Genomic DNA, 25,315 nt, shown 5'->3' with positions numbered 1-25,315 from the left:
AAAAATGCAAAAAGTGCAAAAAATGCCAAATAAAAAACGCCTTCACATCACTAATCAGTTATAAACGAACAGATACACCTTATTGATGTAAATGAATGACTTGTGCTTGTCCGACTTGAAATATAAGTTTGTTATAAATTTGTTATTTTTTTTGTTCCATTTTGAGCTATACTTGTACTGGTAAAGCGGTATTTTTTTGTCCTTGAGAATATTTTTTTCTCTCCTTTCGATAACGCTTAACGTTACGATGGGGATTTCGTCGTACTTTTTGTTGCTCCTTGACTTGACGCCCAGACATTCGAAGTTGTTGTTCTGCGGGGTGGTTTGAATGGGGGGAGTGTTATGCAGGAAGGTTTTCTCACGTTGGGAGGGTTGCAATATAGGGGAAGTGGGCCAATTGCAACATGAAAAATGGGCAACGCAAGTGGGAGTTTTTTGCGTGGGAAGCAAACACATGTGTGCATGTGTTTATGCGAAGTGCTGCTCCCCCCTTACCAGTGTGTGCAGCCCGGACACATCCACGTTGCAGCAGGAATCCACCTCGTAGTGGACATAATCGGAGTAGTTAATCTGGTTGGACGAAAACGCGTCCTCTTCATCACTACTGTAGAAGAAATTTTTCTGAAAATGGGGCGTATTTTTTGTCCTCTTCATGTCTAGGGTGTTATTTATACTGGACAAAAATATGCAGTCGCATAATTTTTTTTTATGCACATAACTGAATTTAATCAACAAGGCTTTAAAAAAATTTAACGGATCAAAAAGGTATTGTATATTATAAAAACGTAATTCCCCTGTGATGTTCCAAAAGTAGAGTTGCTCTTTTACATTTTCGTAGTATGTAAGAAAATTGTCGATGGTTTTTATTTTTTTGTTAAAATTGGACATCCATTTTATTGGCACTTCATTTAGGGAGAGGGAAATCATAATTCGCTTGGTCTCTTTGTCAATTTTTTTTTTATTTTTATTTAACTCCTGCTCAATTTTCATTACATCATTGTATATTAAATTTGTAATTTTTTTAAATTTCTCTGTTTCGTTTTTGCAACATGATTGGATGGTCGTTATGTTTCCTTTGGTCCACTCTGCATTAATGCTGACGTTGTATTTGAATGTGCACTTTAGCTTCTTTATCAATTCGTAGAATTCGTTCATTTTTTTAATCTTTTTTAGGAAGTCCATATTTTCCGCTTTGCGTCTGTTCAGGGGTTCGTCCTCCCCGGGGCTCCATCTGTACGTTTGGGTGAAGAACCTTGCGTCATCGAACTTGTCATCATTCGTTTCATCGTTCGTGTGATCGTTCTTGTTAGGAATGGTTGGATCTTCATCCTGTTGAGACGCATGGTCAATTTGAAGGGCGTCATTTGTCTCTGCCCCGTTTGAGCATTCACATTCAAGTGTGTTTTTTTCAAGCAGTTCTGTTTCACACACAGTTGGTTTATCTCCTCGGGGGGACTTCCCCGTTTGCTCATCATCTGTGTTGAGTAACGAGCTTGAATAATAGTCACTATCCAGGTTGAAGAAAATATCGCCGTCATTGTTTTCCTTCTTGTATATTAAAATTTCCTCGCTGCATATTTTTTCCAAATTTTTGAGCATATTTTCGTTGTACTTTTCGTGTTGCTTTTTATCAGCTTCTATTTTCATTCCGTATGTTTTGCAGCTGTTGAAGAGGGGGTAAGTCTGAGGTTCGGGGGAAGTACGAACGGGGCATATATACGTGGGTACATGTCTATTGAACGGGGCAGAATGGTTAAGCAAATCATGCGCCCGCAACCTGTCCAGTGTATAATTACCCCCCGTTGTGGGACGCCCTGTTTATGCTTACCTTAATCAAATTGACATACTCCTTGATCGATCGGTTCATGACAAATTTGTAATCGAAGTTTTCGTCGGCCGAGTAGACGAACTCGTTTTTCTCGTTAAAGGAGTATTCGTTGAAATATTCCTTCACATAACTCTTTACAATCTTCCGATCATTGGCGTTGACTTTGTTTCCGTACCCGTTTAGGATGATCTCCCTGCAGGAAGGTTAGTGGAGGAGGACACAGCGGTGGTTGTACGGTTGTACATGGTGGGGAGTAAGCTCATTTTGAAGCTGTTTCAATTTTGGTCCTACTTTACGAACGCCCAGTTTATGTGAACTTCCTGGATGAGCGTATCCACTTGGGTGGGTTTCTCACTAAGAAGGTTACAGGTTGGTGTGGAGGAATTAAATCCGCCAGGTAAGGTGGCGCTCATTTGGACAAAATCGAAATATGCAAGAAGACAGTCGAAGGTATTTTCGAAATCCTTCACGTCAAAGTAGTAACGTTCATCAAAACCGTAATTATGGTAATTGCATCTGGAGGCTAAAATACTATGGAAAAAGGAAAGAGAAAAAAGAAAAGAATTTACAAAGTTATTTTTCAATTTGTCCTTATACATATGATGGACGTAAGAAAATAAATCTGTGAGGAAATTTTTTAAGTATTCATTTTTGTGTGAGTATATTTTAATGGCTTTTTTTAAAATCGAAATAGATGTTTGTCCCTTTTCTGATGTTAAGTACATTTCAAAATTGGAATGAATTTTTTTACTATTATAAATTTCGTAAAATTTTTCCATGTTGAAATTTATTAGGTGGAAATTTTCTAGTAATAATTTATTTCCATTTTGTAGAGACGTTTCTATCACTATTTGTATTTCACTATTGAAGTTATTTCCGACGCTGAGCGTTTTTGTGGCTTTATGTTTGAGGAGAATGGGATCATAATATGCGTTTGGTTCTGTAATGTACATGAATGTTTTCGCATCTATGTAATTTAGATCCTTGGAGAGGTTTAAATGGGTGGGGTTGTTCATATTTTCAGACAAGTCCAAATAATTGGAGAGCAAAAAGTGTATGTAATAGTAGAGTCTATCTTTCCTCATAATGTACAGAAATAGGATCACATCTAACTTTTCTAACTTTTCTAGTTGCGATTTTTTTAGAAAGAACAAATTATTTTCTGGCATGTTTTGCTTGTACCAATTGAGGTATTCCATGGAGTTATTTTTCATGTCTTGAATGAGCGCTTTGAAATTTGGGGATTCGTTGTGCAAAAATTGGAGTTGTCTTTTCTTCTTCTCATTTAGCCACTCTATATTTAGGGAGTGCGAATTCGGTGCGTCCATGTTTGCAATTTTTTGAAGTTGTAAAAACAGGGAGTAATACTTTTCCTTCTCCACTTTTATTGAACTGCCAATTTGATGCAGTTTTCTCTCTTCGAATATTAAGGAGGAGTAAAAGAGGAAGCTGAAGAACAGGTGGTCCTTCTTATGGATCGTGTTTAACAGGAAGACAAAGCAGTTGTGTGTGAATTTTTTTATCAGCTGGTTGAAGTTACAAATGAGCATTTTCTTATTGATGTGCTTAATTAAATTGTTCAGAATATTTAATAAATAATTGAAGTTGAAGGTGTAGGTCGATTTTGCTCTGGACTGTTTCTGGAGCACTTTATAAATGGTGTGGAATCGGTACCCCAGGAGTTTTATATTTTCCGACGAGTTTTTAATTCTGTTAATTTCCTGTTTGTACTCTTTTAGCATTTTTTTTATTTCCATTTTTTTGAGAACGTTGCTATTTATCACGTTCATTAAATTTTTGTTGTTATTTGCTTTGTGGTTAAATGTGCAGAGCTCGATGATCATTCCGTCGTCCAGAAATTTGAGCGTCTGCTTCGTCTCGTAGAAGTTTCTAATTTTCGTGTTAAAGTTGATGACCTTCTTTTCGTCCTCATGTTTCAGTATGATGTTTACAATTTTGTTTACTATCAAATTTTTGTCGATCTGGAAGTCGATGATGTTCACGTAGTCCTCCACGTCTTGGAAGTACCTGTCTCTGGTGTCGCTCACGAGGAAGAGCCTGAACTGGCTGTTGTACTCCAGCTTCTTCTTGCCTGCAGGGGGGGGTGAATACAAGGAATGGTAAGAACAAAAAATACGGTGCATAGCTGATGGGGGCGCTTAATAACACGCTGCTTACCTATGTTGATGTAGTACTTCCCGTTGGATAAGTACACATTCCGCTCGATGACGGGTTCTAAGATGCCGTAGTTGGAGTTCAGCTTGATCTCCCTACGGTTTAGCTTAAAATTGAGGAAGTTTTTCTTGGTGAGGAGATCCAACCGCACGCGTTTGAAGTTGTCCTCGTGTCGATCATCGCAGTTGAATGCATCGTCATTCCTCTTATCATAAATGTACAAATTTTGAAAATTAAAAAATGGAATGATCAAGCTCTTTCCGTATATTATGCACATGTCTAAATGTTTGCTTAAATTTTCATCAAAATTGTGAATAACCAAATTGTTGCTGTAACTTTTTTTCAACCAATCTATTCCGATGTTCTGTTGGTCGAGCAACAGTGGCCACCTAAAATGGTTCAGTGAGATGAGCGCATTTTGAATGTAAAAAATGTGTCTCGGAAAATTGTCCGATATGAAGAGCGAGACGATGCTGTCACATGAGTAGATACTTTCTATTCTGATGTCCTCCCTTATGAGGATGTTATTTTTTTTTATAATTTGTTTCCATTTGTTTAGGAGGTAACATCTGTATTTATAGTTAAAGGGGGAGGAGTAATTTAGGAAAAAGGAGAAGAGCAAAACTTCTGACACGATGTATTTATAATTATTTTCAATCTTTTCAATCGTGTAGATATATTTTTTTTGTATCTTTTCGAGAAATTGTTTGATTTCAAAAATGGGCAGGTAGGATTTATTAATTATTTGCAATTTTTTATTTAAATTTTCTACAACTTCCGTTTGTGTGACTACATCCTTTTTGTTGTTAATAATGGTGGACTTAATTTGGTGCATTTGTTCTTTCAGCTTTTCGTTTTCATTTTCGTACTGTTCTTTTTTTAACTTATTATTTGAAATGGTTTCTTGAATTTGGCAGCTATTCTTGTAGTACTCCTTATATTTAAGGAGGAAGGTAATCCACTCGAAAAAGTGTGTAAATAAGTTGTTCGTTTGGAGGATTTTCTTGGCCCCGTAGACAATCTCATCCTTTGCCATGTATTCCTTAATCCTCTTAACTTGCTTATCGGTTATATTTTCCTTTTTAAAATTGAAAAAAAATTTTGAAAAATTTTCCTTTGCGATAAAATTTTTAAAATAATTCCAATTGTCGTTATTATCATTTAGGAAGGAGTTCCTCACCAGTGTGTTTATCATAATGGCTATACACATTTGCGTTAAATCTGGCGTCCCTATTTTTACTATATTTTTTATTTCATTATTTTCTACATTTTGAATTTTGAAAATGATATTTATACATTCTTCTTCAATTTCCTTTTCAGACTCGTTTTTATTTTCTATCATTTCGTCTATGTCATTTGCGACTTTATTCAGCACTTGCTGGTTTGCATTAAACTGTTGTTCTGTGTCTAGGAGTACCTTCGAATTTGTCTTAATGGAATTGTTCAGATGCTCAATTTCTTCTTCGATTTTCTTTATGGACGAATGGATGGACTGTATTTCCTCGTTCATGTTGTTATAATTTTCGAATATGTTTTCCACTTTTTTCAGCCCCATTTTGAACATATGCAGTTGTTTATTTTTGTAGTTTAATTTATTTTTTAGTAAAATGTAAAACATGATTAGGGCGTCCGAAAAGCTGTACTTGTTAATTCGTATAAAATTTAAGTTGGAGTTTTTTTTTTTTAGAAAGTTTTTCAAATCGTAGTATACTTGTATGAACACGTCCACGACATTTTCTAGTTGCGTCTCAATCATGCTGTAAAAACTGTGCTTGTTTACTTCTTCGTTGAAATTGTTCAATTCGTGCATTGCCTTTCTGTTGTAGTCATTATTTTTTGGGGCTTCTCCGTTTCCTCCTACTGGAGGAGAATCTTCACCCGAGTGTTTCGTTTCGTCCTTCTCAGCTGTTTGTTGTGTGTGCTGATCGTTTTCCTGTCCCTCCGAAGGTTTGCCGCTTTTGTAGGATTCTTCCTTCCTTGGGTCAGCATTTGGTTGTTCCCCTTGTACATCATCTGGATGGACATTGTTCCTATCGCTCGTAACGGTACCCCTTGTTGTGTCATTCGTGAGCTTTTCGCTTGGGCCTTCTTTCGTATCCTCCCCCGTTTCGCATTCTGTATTTTCCCTCACCGGTTTGTTTGACATAGCGTTGTCCATTTGGCTCATTTCTTTTTTGCTACTTTTTTGGCCCGTCTTTTGGGAAACTTTCTTATGTGTTGGTTTGCCTTTCATATTATGTGTATCCCTTTCTACGCTCTTTTTGCCGTTAGGCTTCGGTACCTTTTTTAATGGCGCGTTCTCCTTTTTCATCGTCTTGGAACCTCCTATAGGTTGTCTTTCCTTCTTTTTATCGTTTTGTTTGGATGCATTAGCACTGATTGCGCTTTTCGGTGGAGGAGTCTTCTTCCCTGCTATTCCCTTTTGGATGGGCTTATCACCCATGTTTTTCGCCTTAATTTGCGACGCCAACGTAGATTTTCCCTCATTATTTTTAACATTAATTTTGTTTCCATTTTCCTTTCCATTCTTCGCTCCTTTACTGTTTATCTTCTTCCCGCCTTGTTCCCCTTCTTTCTTTTTTACAACACTCTTTTTTTCATTCCCGCTTTGGTTGTTCTTTTTTCCTTTTTTTATCTTTTTCTTCTCCTCTGGTACTCCTTTATGGATGTCATCCGTTTTGTTCAGTTCGTCTTTTGCTTTCTCCGCATCTTGGTTTGGCTCCCCCTGGGCATCTCTTCCGCTTTGTTCGTCATTTGCCTTGGGGAGATTTCCTTCCGTTTCGTTATCCCCATCATGGGTATCATGAATCAGACCGTCTTTATGATCTTCTTTAGCGTGTTCGTTTCCATTCTCCTTTTCCATTCCATGGTGCGCTTCTTTTTTTCCTCCCGTTTGAGCGTCTATCGTGCTGTCCACACGAGCGACTGTCTGGTTTTCCCCCTCATTTGGAAGGACATTATCCCTTACGACTTCATTTCCTTTTTCATTTTCGCTCACCTTGGTGTTATCGTTTTTGTTTTTCTTTATATAATCTTCCGAGTTGATGAAAATTTGGTTGACCTTATTTTTGCCTTTTGTTTTTTCCCTCTTCTGAAGCGTGATGCTTTTGCCTTCCTTTTCGATGTCATCTTCGAGCGTATTTAGGATGGCTTTTTTTTTAAAATTGTTCAGTATATTATCGATGAAGTGATTTTCTTGGTGGTTCTTTAGGAACAGGTGGCAGTAGTGCGTATACTCGTCCCTGGACCAGCTATCCAGGTGGATAACGTTTAAGTCACTGTAGACGTTTTTGTAATTTTGGAAGTTGCTCGAGTAAAGATCGAAGCGTTTCTCGTGAACTAGGCAAACGTAGGTATTCTTTTTCATCTATAGGTGGGGGGTGAAACAGGGAAGGGTGGGTATAAAAATGTCGTTGTGATGGTGGGGGGGAAAAGGGGCGACATAGTTCACAAAGAGGAGGACATATTTCAGTCCCTATATAGACATTTGATCCTTTTTTTTTTTCTATTACAATATTTTGGATGTTCTCCCACTTTAGCTCATTGGATATTAAATTCGTTTTTGTGTACATATGGAAAAGTTCCTTTTTGTCAAAGAGAGCAGAAGGAAACTTTTTATAAATTAGGGAGTAAAAATAATCGTCAAAATGGTAGGAATGGTTTATGAGTATGAAAAGGTGTCTCTTAAATCTTAGTCTGTTGTAGTAGTTAATTTTTTCTTGGGAAGTTTCCAAATTATTAGACTTGTTTATCAGTACAGTATTTATATTTAACAGAAAAGCAATTGCGTTTAGCAAAATGATGGCTCTCTTTTTGTTCATACAAATGATCATCGAAGAATTTATGTTTTTACTGACATTTTTGTAGACTTGTATTATATTTTTGAAGTAGAATTCTACGAACGTTTTTGTGTTAATGTAGAGGTTGTTGTAGCTGCTTAGGCTCCTCACGAATTCGTCTTTCAGCGAATCTGCGTCGACCTTTTCGTGGACCTGCGGGGTGGTGGACAGGACAAGCATGCACGATGAACAAACGTGCAGGATGGACAAATGTGCAGGATGGACAAATATACAGAGTGGACGCACGGAGAAACCCTTCCCGAATTGAAGGGTTTTTTAAATATGTTTTTTTCTCCCTTTTTGTACCTCTTTGCAAAAGTAATTCAAGTAGGTGTAGGAGCATTCCCAGTTTAGGTTCTGAAAGTGCTTCTCCGCGATTGCTGAAAAAGGGCGAAATGGAAAAATGGAAAAATGGTGTCTCTGCTTTTATGAATTCTGACGAAGAAGCAGGGAAAAACGGAAAGTTAGCACTAGGGGGGTTCCGGATTATTTTCTCATTCGTTACTTCTCATCGTTTTGAGGATGTCCTTTCTGTTCTCCTTTTTGAGGATCCTATTCAGAATAATACGTTCGGCACTTTCGCTGCGGAGGGGGATAACATGTTGTTTTACATATTTTGCTTTTGTTGTGTATATCGGTTAAGCTGCATTTTTGGCGCGTCTATAATTTTCTTTTTCTCCTTTTCATCTATTAATGCTTTTTACGTACCACCAATTTGCGACGACGTCCTGCTCATTTTGAAAATTCCACTTGGTGTAGAAGAAGTCTTCGTAGAGTAGAAAAATATTTTCTTTTGTGAAAAGCAGGTAGTTTTCCTTTTTATCCTCAAAATTGATGTCTTCGTGTATTTTGAAGAAGACGTCCATGCTGTAATTTACTAGCTTGGTATGTATGCCCTGGGAAGGGGGGGAGGAGCGGTGTGTGGCATGTACGAAGGATGTGCGTGTACATTTGTTCAGCGGAGGTAAGACAAATAAAAAGTATGCACAAATGTATACACACGTTAGGGAATATTTGCACCATTTTGATCTACCTGGAATGCACCCTTCAGCGTGTGATTCACGAGCGCGTTAAAATAACCCACTAGGCCCTTTCTGCTGCTGTTTAAAAAGATCGAAGCGTAAGAATAGGAAATCGATTCGTAGTAGCTATTCCTTTTCATGTGCTCGAAGTTTAGGGATATTATGCTCTTCACATTTTGGACGCTAAGGGCCTTGTTCTCGAAGTAACACAGGTTCCTTTGCAAATTGTGTAGGAATTCAATCGACGGGTTGTTGCCTTTTTCCTGAAAGTGGCAAAGCAGTCAGTGCAGGTGGTCAGGTTGGAACTGCGCAAGAAGTGGAATCGAAACAGGTGAATTCGGGTGATTCTATTGACGTCAATGTACGCTCCGCTTTTCTTCCATTCTTCCTCTTACGTAATTAATGTGGATGTCGTCTATGCAGATATAAAGGACCGAATGGTGGAAGTATTTTTTGACATTTTTTTTTGTCATTTTCTCGTATAGCACTTTAAAATTTAACACATTTGTGTGTTTCAAAACGTCGATCATGAGGTGGTCAATTTTGGAGTGCCTGTTCACGATTTCCTTTAGTATGGCCGTTTTGCAGTTTTCTGGGGGGGCACAAAAATTATAATATCGTGAGGTTTATCGGACACATTGTAATTTGTAAGGAAGAAAACATAACAGAACAGAACAATGGATAGGAGGATTCACAGTGGGATGTCTGCCTATGTTGATGTGTCGTCCATGTAACAACGTGTCAATCGTTAGTTTTGCCCCTTTTTGAATAGTCAAAAGGGGAGAAGATCTACAAGTTGTGCGTTGCACTACATGCATATTCAACAGGTGTGAAACATTGGTAAGTGCGTATGAATGGTTGCATGGGATTCGTCTTACTTGTACTTCCGATCAGACAAATGTTGGACTCCCCCTTGTAGAGCAAGCTAATCGAGTTGATCCTCTTCTTCATTTCTTCGTCGTAATATATTAAGAATTTTTCGTCCAGGTGGTTTTTCGGGGAGGACTGCAGGGAGGTGAAGCGAAAAAAATAATCGTTGTGTGGATTATATTCGCAGATTGGCTGCACTTTATGTTTGGCACCTCTCACCCATACGCATGCGCATGTAGAGCATCCTGCTGTGATTACCATAAAAAAATCGCTGATGGGAATCCACGCGTCCTTTTCTATGTGGTAGAAGGAGTTCCCCAAATTGTTGCCAAAGTTGACGTTATTAGACGAAGCCAACTGTTTTAAAAAAATAAAAAAGTTAGATTTCTCCTGATCATTTAAAAAATTGTTAAACAGAAAAACGAGACAACTTAGAAGAATAAAAAGGACCTTCTCCTTAATGATGGAAATTTTAGTGATTTCTTTTTTGCTATGCAATTCGACTTTTTTACTATTTTCCGCTTCAGCTTGTAGGATACATACATTCTCTATGTAATTTTTGTTTATATTATCCAAGTCGTATTCCTCGTTCGTGACGTATCTCTGGTAGTTCTGTTCAGTTAGTTCCGTTTCGTTATGGGAGTGAGTGCCCCCTTGTGTTTGTACCATTTGTGGCAGAGTAGACACATCATTATGTGCACTTTCCGTGTTGGCGTCCTCGCTAACTAGCAACTGGTTCAGTTCCTTTTCTCTTAAAAAAATTAATATGTTGCTTTTAAAAATGTCGATGAAATTATTTATGACTACTTTTTCATCCACATCGGTATGGAAGACACAGGTGCGCGATACGTGACCATCACCCAGGGTCATATTTTGTACTTCTTCTTCTTTTGTGTAAAAATTATTTACGTTAAAGTGATTTCCTTTTTTTCTTTCTATGTAATGAAAAATGGGAAGAAAGAAATTCCTATAAAATAACTTCAACTCTTGGTACAATTCGAGAAGAATTTTTTTTTTTTCCTCATAGTTGTTTATATAAGTTAAGGACGTTTTATCATTTTCTGCGTTTTTTTCGAAGAAGAAGTTTGTGTTAAGGATGTCGTCTATCAATTTGGAGCTTTTGTTTTTAAAATAGTTGTAAATGTTGGTGTTGTCTTGGATGGCAATTTTGTTCATTTTGTTCAGCAGGTATGGATCCATGGACGATATGTCTTTGCACTTTGAAGGGGGGAAAATTCACACATTGTGGAATGTACGTAATGGTGAACAATTCAAGGAGCGATTGGCATAACAATAGGGTGAAAATAAAAATGTCTCTTGGTGTATGTCTAACTTTTTACATGCCTACTGATAATTTGATCGTTGCCTGTTTTGCTCTATATGTGCGTTTCTGCTTTTCCGATGCGGGAATTTGCCTATCGTTGTAAGCCATATATGTGGATCAACTTTATTAAATACGCTGTGCCATAATTTCTTTTGTAACGCTACTTTTTTTACTCCTGTGCTGCTCTGTTCGCGTTTTTCTTTACCTCAATTATTATCTTCATTCCGTTTTCTGCGTCCTCCCCGTGGAATTTCCCCCTTTTAGGGTAAACCAACTTATCCAAGGACAGCACATTGTATATGATGGGGTTCAGAAAATTGAGCTTCATGATAAGTGTGTATTCCTTGTGCTTTTCTTGTTTCTTCTTTATGACTTGGCGTAGAAAGGCCTCGTTGAAATGGTTCTGGGAGTCTGTGAATTGGCATTTTTGGAGGAGGAAAAAGTGCATATAGATGTGTGAATATGGATGCGTGCATATGTATACGTAGGAGAAATGTCCACTCTACGACCCACATTGTGATTAGTAAGGCAGGCAACTCCTCTTATGTATATGCCTTATCTATTTCACTCTTAAGTGTTATGGTTGCTAGCCGTTTTGGGTAACTAATTTTTTTACCATACAGGGAGTCCAAATATATGAAACCATATTTATCACCATACAATTTGCTGTAAATTTTTAGCAGTGTCGACTTTCCCGTGTGGGGTCTTCCAAAGAGTAAAGACAGGGACTGGTTATGCAGCTTCTCCTTCAGCACATACACGTCCTTTTCGTACTTGTGGAATAGGTCTTCCTTCAGATAAATATACTCCTGCTTTAGCAGCTGCGGGGGGAGTAATAATGCGCGTGTAAATATTACTTATGTATATTTTATCACTATTATATTGGGGGGGCATATGAGTACGTAGGTGAACAGCCCATTTGAGCCCCACTCCCCAGCTAAATATACAATGCATTATGTAGTGAAGTGCCCCCTTTTTATTACCTCCTTGAGCCTTTCCCGTCCGTCTTGCAAATCATATTTCACATTCAGGTCCACGTCTAGAAATTTTTTGATCAAATTGTGCAGCTCATTTTGCTTGATATCCTTTAACTTATCGTAGTAGTAGATGAAAATATATTTGGCTAGCAACTCGTCTGTGTTGCTTTCTTCATTCTCCTTCTTGCATAACCGTATAATGTTGATGATGTCATTTAGCACATTATTTTCTGAACGGAAATAAATAAAATTTAAGTACTCCACAAAGTTGCAAAATTTTAAGCACAGATTTTTCACGTTTTGAAAATTGTTGACGTAGAGGAGTATTTCCACAAGTTCGATCTGTTGGCAGTTGTTTAGGATAATTTCTCTGCACAGGCTCCTTAAATTGGCGGGGACGCGTTTGCACCTGTTTTGGAGGAAGTGGGGAATATACAAGTAGTAAATAAACGTAATATTTATGTAGTAGTTGTGTAGGTCAAATGAAGAAACATTTACCCGCACGACTTTGACGTGAAGAATATCACGGAGCTGCTATTAAACGAAACGTCTTTGCTGAAGAGGTAAATGTTCTTCTCCTTCTTTTTCAGGCCTTTCAATTTGGAGGGGAAAAAAGAAAATTTAAAACTACACCACATACGTGTGTGTAAAACTATGCATGTGTAAATAGGCAAGCCGATATTCTATCTCCCCTATTTTTGCTTGTTATTGTAGGTAGAAAAAAATGTGCTGTACATGTTTGGATAGATCTGAATGCGTTCGTCAGGACGGACAATAGCTCCACTTTCATTTCGTCCACATTTTGGAAAACCAAAGCGTAGCCTAAAGAAGGGTTAAAAGGATGGGGTTCATTTGGTATGTGAGCGGTATCGCAAGCAGAATGTGTGTCTACGGGGGGGACCACTGCGTTTAACCATGCAAAGACGCATATATACGTATAAAAAAATGTGTGTGTTAATTTTTCTGTTATTTTTCTGGATACCCATCTGAATAGAACCCAGTATGTAATTTCTTATGTTGTGTGTTTTCCCATCGAGGAAGTAGGTTCTTTGTCCTGCATGAACAGGGGGATGAAGTGAATGAAGGAGCATTCCTCATAGTAATATCTGTACATATGCGTTTCTACGACTAAATGAAAGGAATCGAAAAGGGGCAGCTATTCGCTAGGCGCACACCTCTTGCTTACCTAGTGTAGATGTGATGTACCGGATAGTGGACGTTTTGTTCTTCCCGCACAAAATGTTGTAGTAACTTTTATGCATATTGGAACAGATCGAAAACACGTACTTATTATTCGGCAGCATGTTTATGAATAGGCTGTTATTTTCTAGTATATCATAGTTGTATCTTAGGGGTAAGGTGGTGGCAGGAAAAGAGAGTAGTTACTATTGTGAGCGGGGTAGCATTATAATTTGGTAGTGGAGATCCCTCATTAGGAAATATAATCGGAGAAATGCCTTAAATATCCCCACAGTCGGACCAGTGCCCTTGATGTATTCTCATTTTCCTATTTCCTTACTTAAAAGTGTAGTTGCCATATTTTACTGCGATCTGTTCCTTGTTCTTGTCGACGCTGTATCTAAATTGGTAGTGCAGGAAAAAGTTGTTTTCATCGAATACATTTTCCTGGATGATTTTTTTTAACGTGTCGATAAATTCCAAGTATATAATTAAGGCTTGTTCTATTTTCTGCGTGTTTTTTCCTTTTTCTTTTTTTATTTCCTCGGCTATGTCGTTGCACTGAGGGGTGAAAAAGAAGGTGTTTATGTTTGTTCTGAGTGGGGTAGTGTACAATGTATATTCTCAAATGTTACACATGCACTGTCGTATGCGCTTCTTTACCCATTTAGTGGCTTACCAAATCTTTGTATATGTCCAGAATCCCCTGGGTGTATTCTACGCTTTTCTGCTGGAGCACGTTCTTTATTTCTTCGCTCAGAATAATTTTTATGACCGTGCTGGAAACTACAGACACGTTGTTCATGATTATCGGGATTATCCTGAAAGGGGGGTAAAGATAGATGCGGTTATTTTCCATTTTGTGGAGTGGGGCAACAGCGTAAAGGAAACATTAACTAATTTGAAGGACAAAATGTGAGGGATAAAAATGTGCAACACGTGGTATGCACAAAAAGGCAATTTTTAAAAAGAGGGAAGGAACCGATGGGGCACAGAAAAGGAGTAAATACAATACGTGTTTGCCGAATTAGCAATGGAGTAATACTCTCTTCCGATGAGTAGAAAGCTGATGCAAATTTTCCACTTTACGTTAAGTGGCAAAATTATACCCACGCAAAGTAACGTAGTACAGCGTGTGTGCATACTTGTTAGTGTTGTAGTAGCTTTTCAAACTGGATAGGATGTTTTCCTTCAGGGTGCTTTTTATTTTCTCCTTCAAGAGGACGTAGGTGTCTATCCCCATTATCTTCACCCCATTTTTCAAATTGAGCGTGTTATTCTTGGTAGTAACGACTTCGATGATCTGTGCAGCGGGAAAAGGAAAAAATAAATAAAAAAATAAACAAACAAATAAATAAATGGGCAAATGGGTATGCGCATATTTTCATGCACATACGCATGGGGACACATTTTCCAAAGCGCAAAGTGAGGAATACGCTACGATGTCCCTTTCAGCGAGTGTACCGTTTTGTCTATGTCGTTAAAGGATAAAAGTTCTTCGTAAATTACGAAGCAATATTTTTTCAAATTCTCCGTTTCAGTGTTGGCTGCGGGGCAGGTTATTTTGAGTGGATCAAATGTTGAACGTGCGTAGGCATAGGTGTATATACGTAGGTACAAATTTTTTTAGCGCATTTTTATTTGCGCAGTTCCCTTTCGCCTTACAGAGCAGGCAGAACAACTCCTCGTCGTTCAGGAAAAAAAAATCCGGGAAGGAAAATTTCTTATCTTGCAATAAGCTTATTGTCTCGTTTGACAAAAATAACACACGCTCGTAATAATTTTTCAGAAAATAAAAAAACTGAGTGTTACAAATGTGGAATAGGTTCAGATTTTTCTTCGCATTTTTCATGATCTCAAAGTATGTTTTATTTATTTTGTCGAAATTTTTCATTTCGTTACTGAAGTGATTGAAATTTTCATTGTTGTAAAATTTTTCGAGTCTGGCCCATTTGTCTTGGGTCTAAGAGGGGGGTTATACAGGCAAGCAGGTCATGATTGCGACGGCATGAATATGTGGAATATGCAGAGAAAACATGATAAAGCACGCATCCTTAATTGTGCCATTGTTTGAAAGGCGTGTCGAATGCGTACCAGCATCCACAGGGACAGCAGCTCGTGAATAAAAAGCAGCTTGTTCTGCAAATGTGTTATTTTGGGTATTAAATCCTGCGCGAAATTTAAGTTCCTCATTTGGTGCAAATCGTTAAATGTCTTTTTGATATTTTTAAAAATGTTTTTGTTGTTGTCCAGTATGAAGTGGTCGCTGCATTTTATAATTTTCAGTGTTTCCTGTTTCCAGTTGTTTTCAATTTTGTTCAGGTGTTTTTCTAGCTTCTCCACTTCCTGCAGGGTGTAAATGCAACAAGGTGAAAATGTGTGTGAGTATTCGCAGACATGGTTTGCGTGGCGCCATCGCAGCGGGGCCTATAAACACGCACGCCTGTCAGAAGGTTCTCTGTTTTTGGACGCACCTTAATTTTGTATATAATGTATTTGATCTCGTTAAAGTAGAGGTATATTTTCAGCTCGTACATATCGTATAATGTGATCGATTTTATGTTAATATTTTTGTCGTTAATGATGATGGTATTTTCAAAGGTAACTGGGTCCTTTATGTTGTTTCGCTTCAAGTGGAGGTCTATTATTTCTTGCCAGTTGGTCAGTTTCATGTTTGTGTTTTGTAGGAGATACACGATTATGAGCGTTGTGTTCATTTTGTTTAGTTCTTCGTTTATTTTTTTGAACGGCTAAAGGGGGAGTATTTTATAGAGGAAAGAAGAATGAGTAGGCGAAACGTTGGATGTGGTGAGTAGCCCGCTGAGACAGCCACAATAAGGTGATGAATAACTGTACCAGAATGTTTTTCGCCTCGGGTTGATCCTTTTGCAGTTCCATCAATTCGCTTTTCACCTCCTTTAAGGATTTATTTATTTCCTGAATATTTGATAAGAATGTTTTGTGTGCACAAGAATGTTAATGCAAATGTGGGATTAGGGGTAGACTTCCTGTCCACACCACTTTGTGCATCTGCTCATTTTACGCACCTTAATATTCAGCTTGTAGTATATAACGTCTAGGAAGTCATTTATCCTAGTGGTGTACGAATTATATATGGAGTAGATGGAGTTGTAAATTTTTATGGTGTTCTTCAACAGGTAGAAGTTTTCGAATTGGAAAATTTTCATGTTGCACAAAATTTGGGCTTTAATTATTTCGTCCTTTTCAATTTCCATTGTTTTGAAGTCGTTGATGTATTTTTTTAGGCTTTCCATTCCTGGGTGACAACAAGGGGAAACAACACAGACATGGGTGTGCAGATGAGCATTACGTTAGAACAAACGGGATGGAGGGGAACTTTTACAAAATGGAAGAGTGACTTTCCCCTCTGCGCCTTTGAGGTTACCTTCGCTTAAGTCGATATTTTCCGAGGACGGTCCGAACATGTGAAATTTTTCCAAAATACTTTTCACCTTTTCTTCGAAGGCGGTTATCTAGATTGTAAGGGTGGGAAAAAGGACGTATAAGCGGTGAAAGTTCACACTCATGGGGGAAGACGCATGTTACGTATAGGTAGTCAAAGTATTATATGCTCCCCCGATTTACCTTATTTTTGGTGTTTTTGTAAAATTCCTGCTTTATGGTAAACATCAGATTGTCGTTGAAGAAGGCCGAGTTGAGCATGCTTAGGTACTGGGGATACAGCAGAAGCAACTTTTCCTTTTGTTCTTCCTTTGTTGTGTTGTCACCGTATATGGTAAGCATGTTGTAAATTTCCTCTGTCTTTTGAATATTCATTTCGATGTTTATATTTTCAGCCTTTATCGTGTTTATCGTTTTTATGATATTCTCGTACTTGTCCATGGAGCTGGTGCATGTCTCCAGGATGCCGCTGCGGGGGGGTAAGGCATGCAAAAATGTATATATGTGTGTGTGGGTGGATTAACACTACAAGGGGGAGACTTCACCATGGGTAGCCTTTTGTATCACCCCCACGTGGACGCCCTGAGTCATTACCTATATTTCGTAATTTCACTTAGCGTGGAGCACTTCAACGTGGTGAATATAAAATGGAGGTTGTTAAAAAAGAACTTCTTGGAGTCGAGCAGTTTGTTCTTTATCGAGTTAAGGACGAAGGAAATATTGAGAGAGATAAATTGAATGGTCTTTTTATCGTTTTCTTTGTCAATCTTGTTTTGTATGTTACTAATATTTTTTAGGATATTATCATAGAAAATGAGAGGGTAGGAAATATTTTGGTGAATATTAAAGCTGCTCTGCGTCCTAACAATGGAATTTATAATATTATCATAATTCATAAAACTGTATATGTATTTGTTGGCCTTTTGGAAAACGTTTTGTATTAACTGATGTATGTGTATGATCCGGTCGATGATAATTTTATTTTTGCTAACGCTTTGGTAGAAGGAGAATTTCATTTTGAGGAATTCGAAGTCTTCTTTCAGCGATATCGGAACTTCAATGCATGAGTAGTCCAGCCATCTGATAAACTCAGAAGAGGTTAGAAGCAAATTGGTTAACAATTTGGAGATCAGCTTGAAGATATTTTGTATGGAGTTGTTCAGAAACACATCCGAATAAATGTCCTCCTTGATGTAGAGACAAGGTTTATAGTTTTGTAGAAGTTTTTTCTGGAAATCATTTTCAATTAGGGTCTCATAATTGCATAACCCTTTAATGATAATAAGACTTAGGCACTTGTAAATTTTGCACTGATATAGGTAGTACAACTCGTCCATGATTTCGCATCTTCCCTTCTTCGTTTTTTCCACTATTTGTTCTATTTTAATTAAAATATGTGATATTTCTTTGTACTTTTGTAAAATTTTGTTGACTTGGTTTATTCTATATTCCTCAAAATAATTGAAAAATGGTTGGATGTGCAGGGGTTTCATGTCTCCCCACTGTATGTACCTTACCAGGTTAACATTTTGCATGTTGTAAATAATTTTGTCTATACTGTTGAGCGAGTAGGAGAGAGACACGTGCACATTTTCGATTACACTTTTGCAGTTTTTTAAATCGTTTATGTAGTGGTCTATGTTTAAGTTTAGCCAATTGATGTTGTTGGATATGTAGATGAGTTTCTGTTCGAAGCATTGAAAGAATTTTATGAGGACTTTCTGCTGAATGGTGGAAGTGGTGGTAGTAAAATTTTTGAAGAAAAAAATTATTTCGTTCAGCTCGTACAGATATCTGTATAGCTTTTTCTTTAAGTTGTACATGTTCAAAATTTCGATCGGCGTGCAGAAATCGTAAATCGATTCAATGTAGGCGTATTCGTATAAGGTCTTAAAAAAGGTGGTATCAAAATTGATGACGTAAAAAAAGTTCAGCTGCTTGTTTATGGTGATAATGTTGGAAGAGAGGAACTTGTTCATTTGAGAGAGTGAGTTATTCTTCCATATGACATACGTCTCAACAATGTAGGAGAACATTTTTTTGCAAAAGTTGACGTAAAGTTTAATAATAATTTTGTACTCATTAGAGGTGGTGATGTAGCTATTATTTTTGAATATTAAAATTGGCTTCTTTATCTTTTTGTAGATGTTTAAGCAGAAGAGGAACTTTTTATAAATGTCCAGATCTTTGTTCGCGCACATGTTGTTAAACAGGTCTATATACAGGTAGAGTTCCTTTTTGTACAAAAATAGTATGTCATAAAGCTTCTTAATGAGGAGTCTATCAATTTTGTAACTCTTCTTCAAATTTTGAAACTTCTCCACTAAGAGGTACGTCGATTTTGTATTCCTCAGGTTTGAAAATTGGACATAAATAATTTTGATGCATTTTTTTTCTATCTTCAGGCATTGCTCATTCAGCCTTTTCATGAGCTGCATGATCGACTCGTCATCGTAGAGGTAGATATTCTTCAGCACATCGTTAAACGGTTCGTAGAGTTTGTTAATTTCTAATATTATGCTGTTCATAATTTGCTTGTTGTTGACCAGCTTTTTCAATTTTAGAAGACACAAATCGGTGAAGTAAATAATTTCTGAGTAGACAGTGTATAGCGTAGCCAAGACATGCTGCAAGTGTCGTATATTTTTGAAAATAACATTTTTGTCAAAGTACCAATTTTTACGAATATCGATCATTTCGATGTCCAGTTTTACGTAAATGAATTCCTTTTCGTAGAATTTTAAAATGTCTATACATTTGGAAATGACCTTTTTTATTCTCTTTGGCTTGTTCATTTTTTTCACCTTGATGGCTAGGAAAAGGATAAATTCGAATATAATATCGGAGAGTCTAACAAAGAAGGCAATTATAATTTCATCCTTCCGGAAATATTTTGAACTTAGCCATATATTTTTCAACTTCCGAATGACCAGTTTGATGCCATTTTTCATTTGGTTAATATGATTGCATTTTAAAGTTTCAAAAGAATTTTCCAAAATTTTACTAAATTTGATCATTTCGAAGGATTCCATGTGCATATTTTCCACCTCCTTGATGAGCAATTTTATTTCGTTGCACAATTCGCCGTTATATTGTTTTCCTTTAATATTTTCTATAATTTGTTCGAACTTTTTGCCGTTAATTTTTTCAATTAAGCTGTAGATTCTGTGGTACCTTTCTTTCCAGTACTCCACTGCCGTTTTGTCGTTTTTTCTCTTCGAATCGTTCTTTTTTTCCTTGATGATGAAATCTTTTATTATGTTGGAAATATTTCTCAGGTAATTGTTAATGTTTATCGTGTCATCTTTTAATTTAATTATGTCTGCATTGATTTCGTTGTATGACATTTGTTCTACCTTCAAGATTTGTTTGTAGTAGCTTAGGAGGTAATAGAAGGAGTTGAGCAGGTTTTTATTTTGGAGGAAATTATCCTCCTTCTTTGGCACACCGTGGGGTGTTTCATTAGTTTGCATTTTATCCTGAGGTGGGAGATAACTTCGGTTGGCACTTTTCCCTTTTGTTACCAAATCGACAGCTTTTTCGTCTGTGCCAAATTCGTTCATCTTCTCTGTGTGTTTCCCCCTCTCCATGATATTCAAATATTTATTTTCGTTCAATTCGTTTGCGTCATCCAATTGGTTGTTTAGCATTTCCGTTTTTTTAAGGTGCTGTAGTTTGCTTAACACCTGGTCAATTTTTACCCCTTGGTCTGTCTCCTTTCCTATCTGCTCGAACACGTCGTTTTTTTTTAGTAAACATTGAAAGAAGGGGATGAAAAATACTTTAAAGTAAGCCTTCAAATTGTTAATATAATTGTGATGTAAATTTCCGAATGTGTAATTGGTGTTGAAATACTCGTCCAGGTTTTCGTGCCTCTGATCATTTGGGGCACTTTTAATTTTTAGGAAGTACACTATCTGCTTGGTTGTCTCTTTCTTCCTATTATGCTTCTCCTCTGTTGCATTGGGGAGGAAGTTGGATGCTTCTGATGCGGCTGCTTCTTCTTCCACATCGTCAGCTTCTATATGGCCCAAACTCATTTTTAAGGTGTAACGTGTTTTCGTTTTTTTCCCTTTGTCATTTTTATTTTCCTCGGAGGGAGGGTCCCCCTTTGGTAAATCCTCCTCATTCGCTCCATCCGTGGAATTATCAATAGGCTTGTTGGCACCCTGGGTCTGTTTCTCTTCTTTACTTTTCTCTACATTTGTCTCCACTTTATCATTTTTCATTTCCTCTGATGGGCATGGAATTTCCGATTCGTATTCTCCTTTTATGCCACTTGTCTCCCTTTTTGGCGTCTTTTCCGCATCATCATTCGCAATTTGAGTGCTTTCCGGGTTAATATCCTTTGCTTTTTCTTCCCGTTGGATGTTTCCCCCTTCTTCTGCTTTATCTTTTTCCCCCTGCTTTGTATCTCCAGTAGAATTTTCTGTGTCGTGTTCCTTGTCATTTTGAGAGGGGTGTATTACTTCATTCGATGTGTCCGGATCGTTCGGTGCATCGGGTTCATCCGATTCTTCCTCTTAAAATGCGTATGGATAAAGAAAGAGAAAACTAATTAACTAATGCTCCTTTGAGGAAAACAAAAAGTGGGTGCACTTCTTCCCCTTTTGTAAATGCTTACCGTAGGTGTATCTATGTACCACGAAAAACAAAGTGCTCTTCACAGGTGCCGATAGGAAGAAGTAATTTAAATCATCTTTATTCTTTCCCTAATAGGTAGAAAAGGGTTAGGAGTGGTGGTGTTTTTCCCATCCATACGGTTGCGAAGTGGTGCAAAAAAATGGGAACAAATTTTAACAAGAGTTGTGTTAAGCTAAACTAACTTCCTGTATGAGGGCGTTAAAAACGTCGCTTCGAATCCTCAACAACGAAGTGATCTTTCGCTTTATGTAACATTCCAGTTCATCATTCATGTTTTGGATTCAGGAATGGTTGAGCTTATGTCTTTGAGCAGGACGAAAGAGTGAACCGAAGTGCGCGAAAGCATATGCGCAGAATACATGTGTGGATGTCTAGATTATGAGAATGAAAAAAGTGTGCTTCTGTGTGTAGGTGCAAGTTGGGTGTTTTTTTTTTGATGTTGTGAAAAATGCGAAATTTTTATAGACGCGAAATGGGTCCTATAATATAGGTTCCTTCCCACTGCGAACCGAACGTTTTGCGCGTTTATATTTTTCCTTAATTTACGCAAATGGGGAGCGGAATTGATGGGAAGCTCTACCTTGGGAAAGCTAACTCCCTTTCTGTCTCGATGGAGGCTCCTCTATGAAAAAATGTACACAAAAAAATACTTGTAGTTATTATAATGCGGAAAAAAAAAAACTACACACGTGTGCAGTGCGCTTTGTCTAGCCATTTATTTTTCCCTATAATTAATAGGAGATATTTTAAAAATTTACACAATTTTCACGAGACCTGCGATTGGAAAAATGTTTGCCCTGAGCATTAATTTGTGAAGCCATATGATAATACTAACATTTTTTTGATTTACATATCGTTTTATGTGCCTCTACATGGAAACTTTTTTTACACGTTTCGCTTTAGAATTTCCCCAAATAGTGAGAAGCACAGCAAGAGGTTCACAAAAATGTGCTAGCCATTTATTCGATGCACAATTAAAGGTAGAAGAAATAGGAACTTTTTTAAGATTTAAAAATGGAAAGGCAGACAAGGTTTAGCGAACTGTACAAAGATTTGCATTCCCCAAGTGTGAGTCATATTTCTTTGCGCAATTACTGCATTGTTGAAAATATCAAAGTTCATTTTGCCGTAAAATGGAGGAACGTTTTGTGGTATTCTTATAGGCACTTCCACTTTTCATGTGCATGATTAGAGAAGCGTTGCACACATTAATGTGTGAATAGGAAAGTTATTTAAACCGTTGGAATTGTTCGAAAGCGAATGCAATAAAATGAGACAAGTGCACTGATTCAGTAGAAAAGGAAAAAAATATTTTCTGGACAATTGCAAAGCATCGACAGAATGGAACTCCGTTAAAAGTGACCCATAAATTGTAAAAAAAAAGGTCAGGTAAATAATGTGCATAAAATATATGAACAATTGAAGGGGGGTAACGCTATAAAAATGGGGTGAACACGCAAATGGTATATAAAAGAACTTTCGGTAGGAATGATTTATGCAAGTTGGCAGGGTTAATTGGACGATACAAACTGTTCCAATGAAGGTTGTGAATTAAAACTAAAAGGATGAACTATAATATGGCGAACTAAAGTTATGAGAAAAAACGGCGAATTGTTTGTATAAACCTATTATCGAATTATAACCGACGCATGCCTTTTTAAAGGACGTAGAAATGGTAGCAAACTTTTATAATCCTTACACCTTACATTGACGCTTTGCTTCTGGGAAATGTCCCCTTGGTGTTGCCTTTTGAAGAGAAAGCAAAAAAATAATTACATACGGATTAAGCGCTTGGTAATATTTTTTGCGATAAAAGTGGGCTACTTGCAAAGAAGAAAATGCTAGCACATTCGGTGAACGGGAAAATAAAAGTGGGGGAAAATACGAGAAATAAGTAAAACAAGCCATGTGGAGAGGAGTAAAAAAATATGCCAAAAAATGAAATAGTAAAAAAGTACTATGGAAATGATTGAAGGAAAATCAAATTGCATAAATGCAGAAAAAACGAACACTGTATCACCCGAAATGTATAGTTAAAAAAAAAAAAAAAAAAAAGCATGTAAAAATTTGAATCGCTGCGCAAACGTACATGTATAAAGTACATACAAATTAGGGTAAAAAAAAAAAAAAAACTCCTAAAAAGTGCCATAATTTTTTTAAAAAGGAAATTTGAACGTCAAAGCAACCTGTACTGAGATATTTTAAGTTTGAAAAGGAACACAAATTCATGTAATGTGTCATTTCGTGTTCGTAAAAATTATTCGTTCTTTGAGAATATCTCACCAGAGCAGTGATACATGAGGAAATGCGCATGTGCGTACATATAAGTATTTGCCATTTTTGACCAAATAACTTCTAAGGAAGTAATCGTGCGAGCATATTTCCCCGTAAAACCGGTTCCCCGATTTTGTGCCACCGAAGGATAATTAATCTGTAAGGGAAGTACGTTGCTTCTCCTGGTTTTGTAAATTTCTCCTCCCATCCCCCGTTGACAGTTGCGAAATAATGACGGAAACAGAAAAGTGGGACTCCCGAATCAGTAGTCCAGTAACCAGAATAAAACATTTGCATGAACATAATTTGACGTATTACAGTAAGTGTATGTTCGGGGGGGTCCTGTCTTGTGGGTTAACACATACAGTAATAACACCATTGGATGTAACAAAATGTAGAATTCAATCGTATCCTAAAATATATAAAAACCTCTTCCAGAGTGTACATAAAATAATCAAGGAGGAAAAGGTCAGAAGCTTATCATTAGGATGGTCTCCAACATTAATAGGATACTCCCTTCAAGGGTTATGCAAATTTGGCTTTTATGAAATTTTCAAGGACGTTTATTCAAATTATTTGGGGGAGGAATATTCTTACAAGTACAAAGGTGTAACATGGCTCCTGGCATCCGCATCAGCAGAATTTGTAGCGGATATTTTCCTATGCCCATTCGAAATGATTAAAGTGAAAATGCAAACGAGTAAGGCAAATACATTTCCCACGAAGTTGTCTGAATCTATGTCCTTCATGTTAGCAAATAAGAAGGAGACCAAGTTCCCCTTTGGTAGTGTTACACCCTTGTGGTGTCGTCAGATACCTTATACGATGGCGAAATTTTATTTCTTTGAAAAAATTGTACAGTTAATGTATGACAAGGTTTTTACCAACCCGAAGGATTCCTATACGAAGTCTACTCAATTGGGCATCACCTTCGCATCTGGTTATTTGTCGGGAATTATTTGCGCCTTGGTTTCTCACCCAGCAGACAATATGATATCCCAGTTAGGCAAAGTAGAAAATAAGGGGAAGAAGTTATCAGCCATAACGAAAGAAATGGGTATGGTAAATTTATTTACCAAGGGAATATGTACGAGAGTTTTAATGATAGGAACATTGACCGGTTTGCAGTGGTGGATTTATGACACCTTCAAGGCGGTCATGGGTTTGGGTACCTCGGGCAGTGGCTCATCCGGGAAGAAATAATTTCCGGTACAAAACGGGAAGGAATAAGAGGGGGGAAAACGTATGCCCACGCTTAAGCATACTTAAAAGACAGCAACTAAAGAGGAGGTCTACTTAAGAAGAAAACCAATATGGTATAAACATATGACAATAAATTCATAAAATCGCCTTCCCATTTTGTTCTTTGCTTTGCGCACATTTTGAAAGTGCATTTGGAGGTGCATGAACTAAAATCTGTGCACACTGTTAACCCATAAAAAAAATGTACACCTGTTTATGGTACATATTTTTCAAGTTTCTTTATTATTTTTTGTCTGTTTCGTGATTTTGTGAAAAAAAAAAAAAACAATTCAACATTCGAAACAGTAGCAACGATAATGATAGTAAAAAAAAAAATAATCATATCGATAATAATCGGAAAATTGTGTACAGTCCCTTTGCCCAGGCAGTAGGGGACGAAAAAAGGGGGAAAACTTATGGTACAGATAAGCGAACCACTTAACTCCTCTATCGCCAGAATGGTTCACATAAAAATGTAAATTCGCACGCACACAGGTATCAGGGGTGTATGCATTAAT

The 25,315-nt window shown here is 37.2% G+C and overlaps 2 protein-coding genes across 2 annotated transcripts; one reads left to right on the top strand and one right to left on the bottom strand.

The window, feature by feature from the left end:
- Positions 1–54: 54 nt before the first annotated feature.
- On the bottom strand, positions 55–21,553 carry PCOAH_00006520 (Dynein heavy chain; the record flags this gene model as incomplete). Its single annotated transcript, XM_020057462.1, has 34 exons — positions 55–312; positions 496–1,683; positions 1,829–2,021; positions 2,120–3,920; positions 4,007–7,370; positions 7,516–7,995; positions 8,149–8,222; positions 8,348–8,424; positions 8,551–8,738; positions 8,876–9,127; positions 9,260–9,456; positions 9,743–9,869; positions 9,993–10,952; positions 11,264–11,469; positions 11,675–11,879; positions 12,042–12,444; positions 12,534–12,627; positions 12,771–12,857; positions 13,018–13,089; positions 13,222–13,382; positions 13,555–13,775; positions 13,894–14,035; positions 14,360–14,517; positions 14,679–14,761; positions 14,880–15,177; positions 15,309–15,560; positions 15,689–15,964; positions 16,071–16,151; positions 16,262–16,491; positions 16,621–16,708; positions 16,821–17,106; positions 17,232–21,159; positions 21,262–21,349; positions 21,464–21,553. The coding sequence occupies 34 exons, from the start codon at positions 21,551–21,553 to the stop codon at positions 55–57; spliced, it is 16,608 nt and encodes a 5,535-aa protein (XP_019913275.1).
- Positions 21,554–23,786: 2,233 nt separating this feature from the next.
- On the top strand, positions 23,787–24,758 carry PCOAH_00006510 (PfmpC; the record flags this gene model as incomplete). The annotated part of the gene is made up of 1 exon (XM_020057461.1): positions 23,787–24,758. One exon carries the CDS (start codon positions 23,787–23,789, stop codon positions 24,756–24,758), a length of 972 nt encoding a protein of 323 aa, XP_019913185.1.
- Positions 24,759–25,315: the final 557 nt, after the last annotated feature.

Source organism: Plasmodium coatneyi, chromosome 4 (genome assembly GCF_001680005.1).
Source record: "Plasmodium coatneyi strain Hackeri chromosome 4, complete sequence".
Classification (NCBI taxonomy): Eukaryota; Apicomplexa; class Aconoidasida; order Haemosporida; family Plasmodiidae; genus Plasmodium; species Plasmodium coatneyi.
Note: the sequence above shows the minus strand (reverse complement) of the source record. Positions and strands in the feature narration are given on the sequence as shown.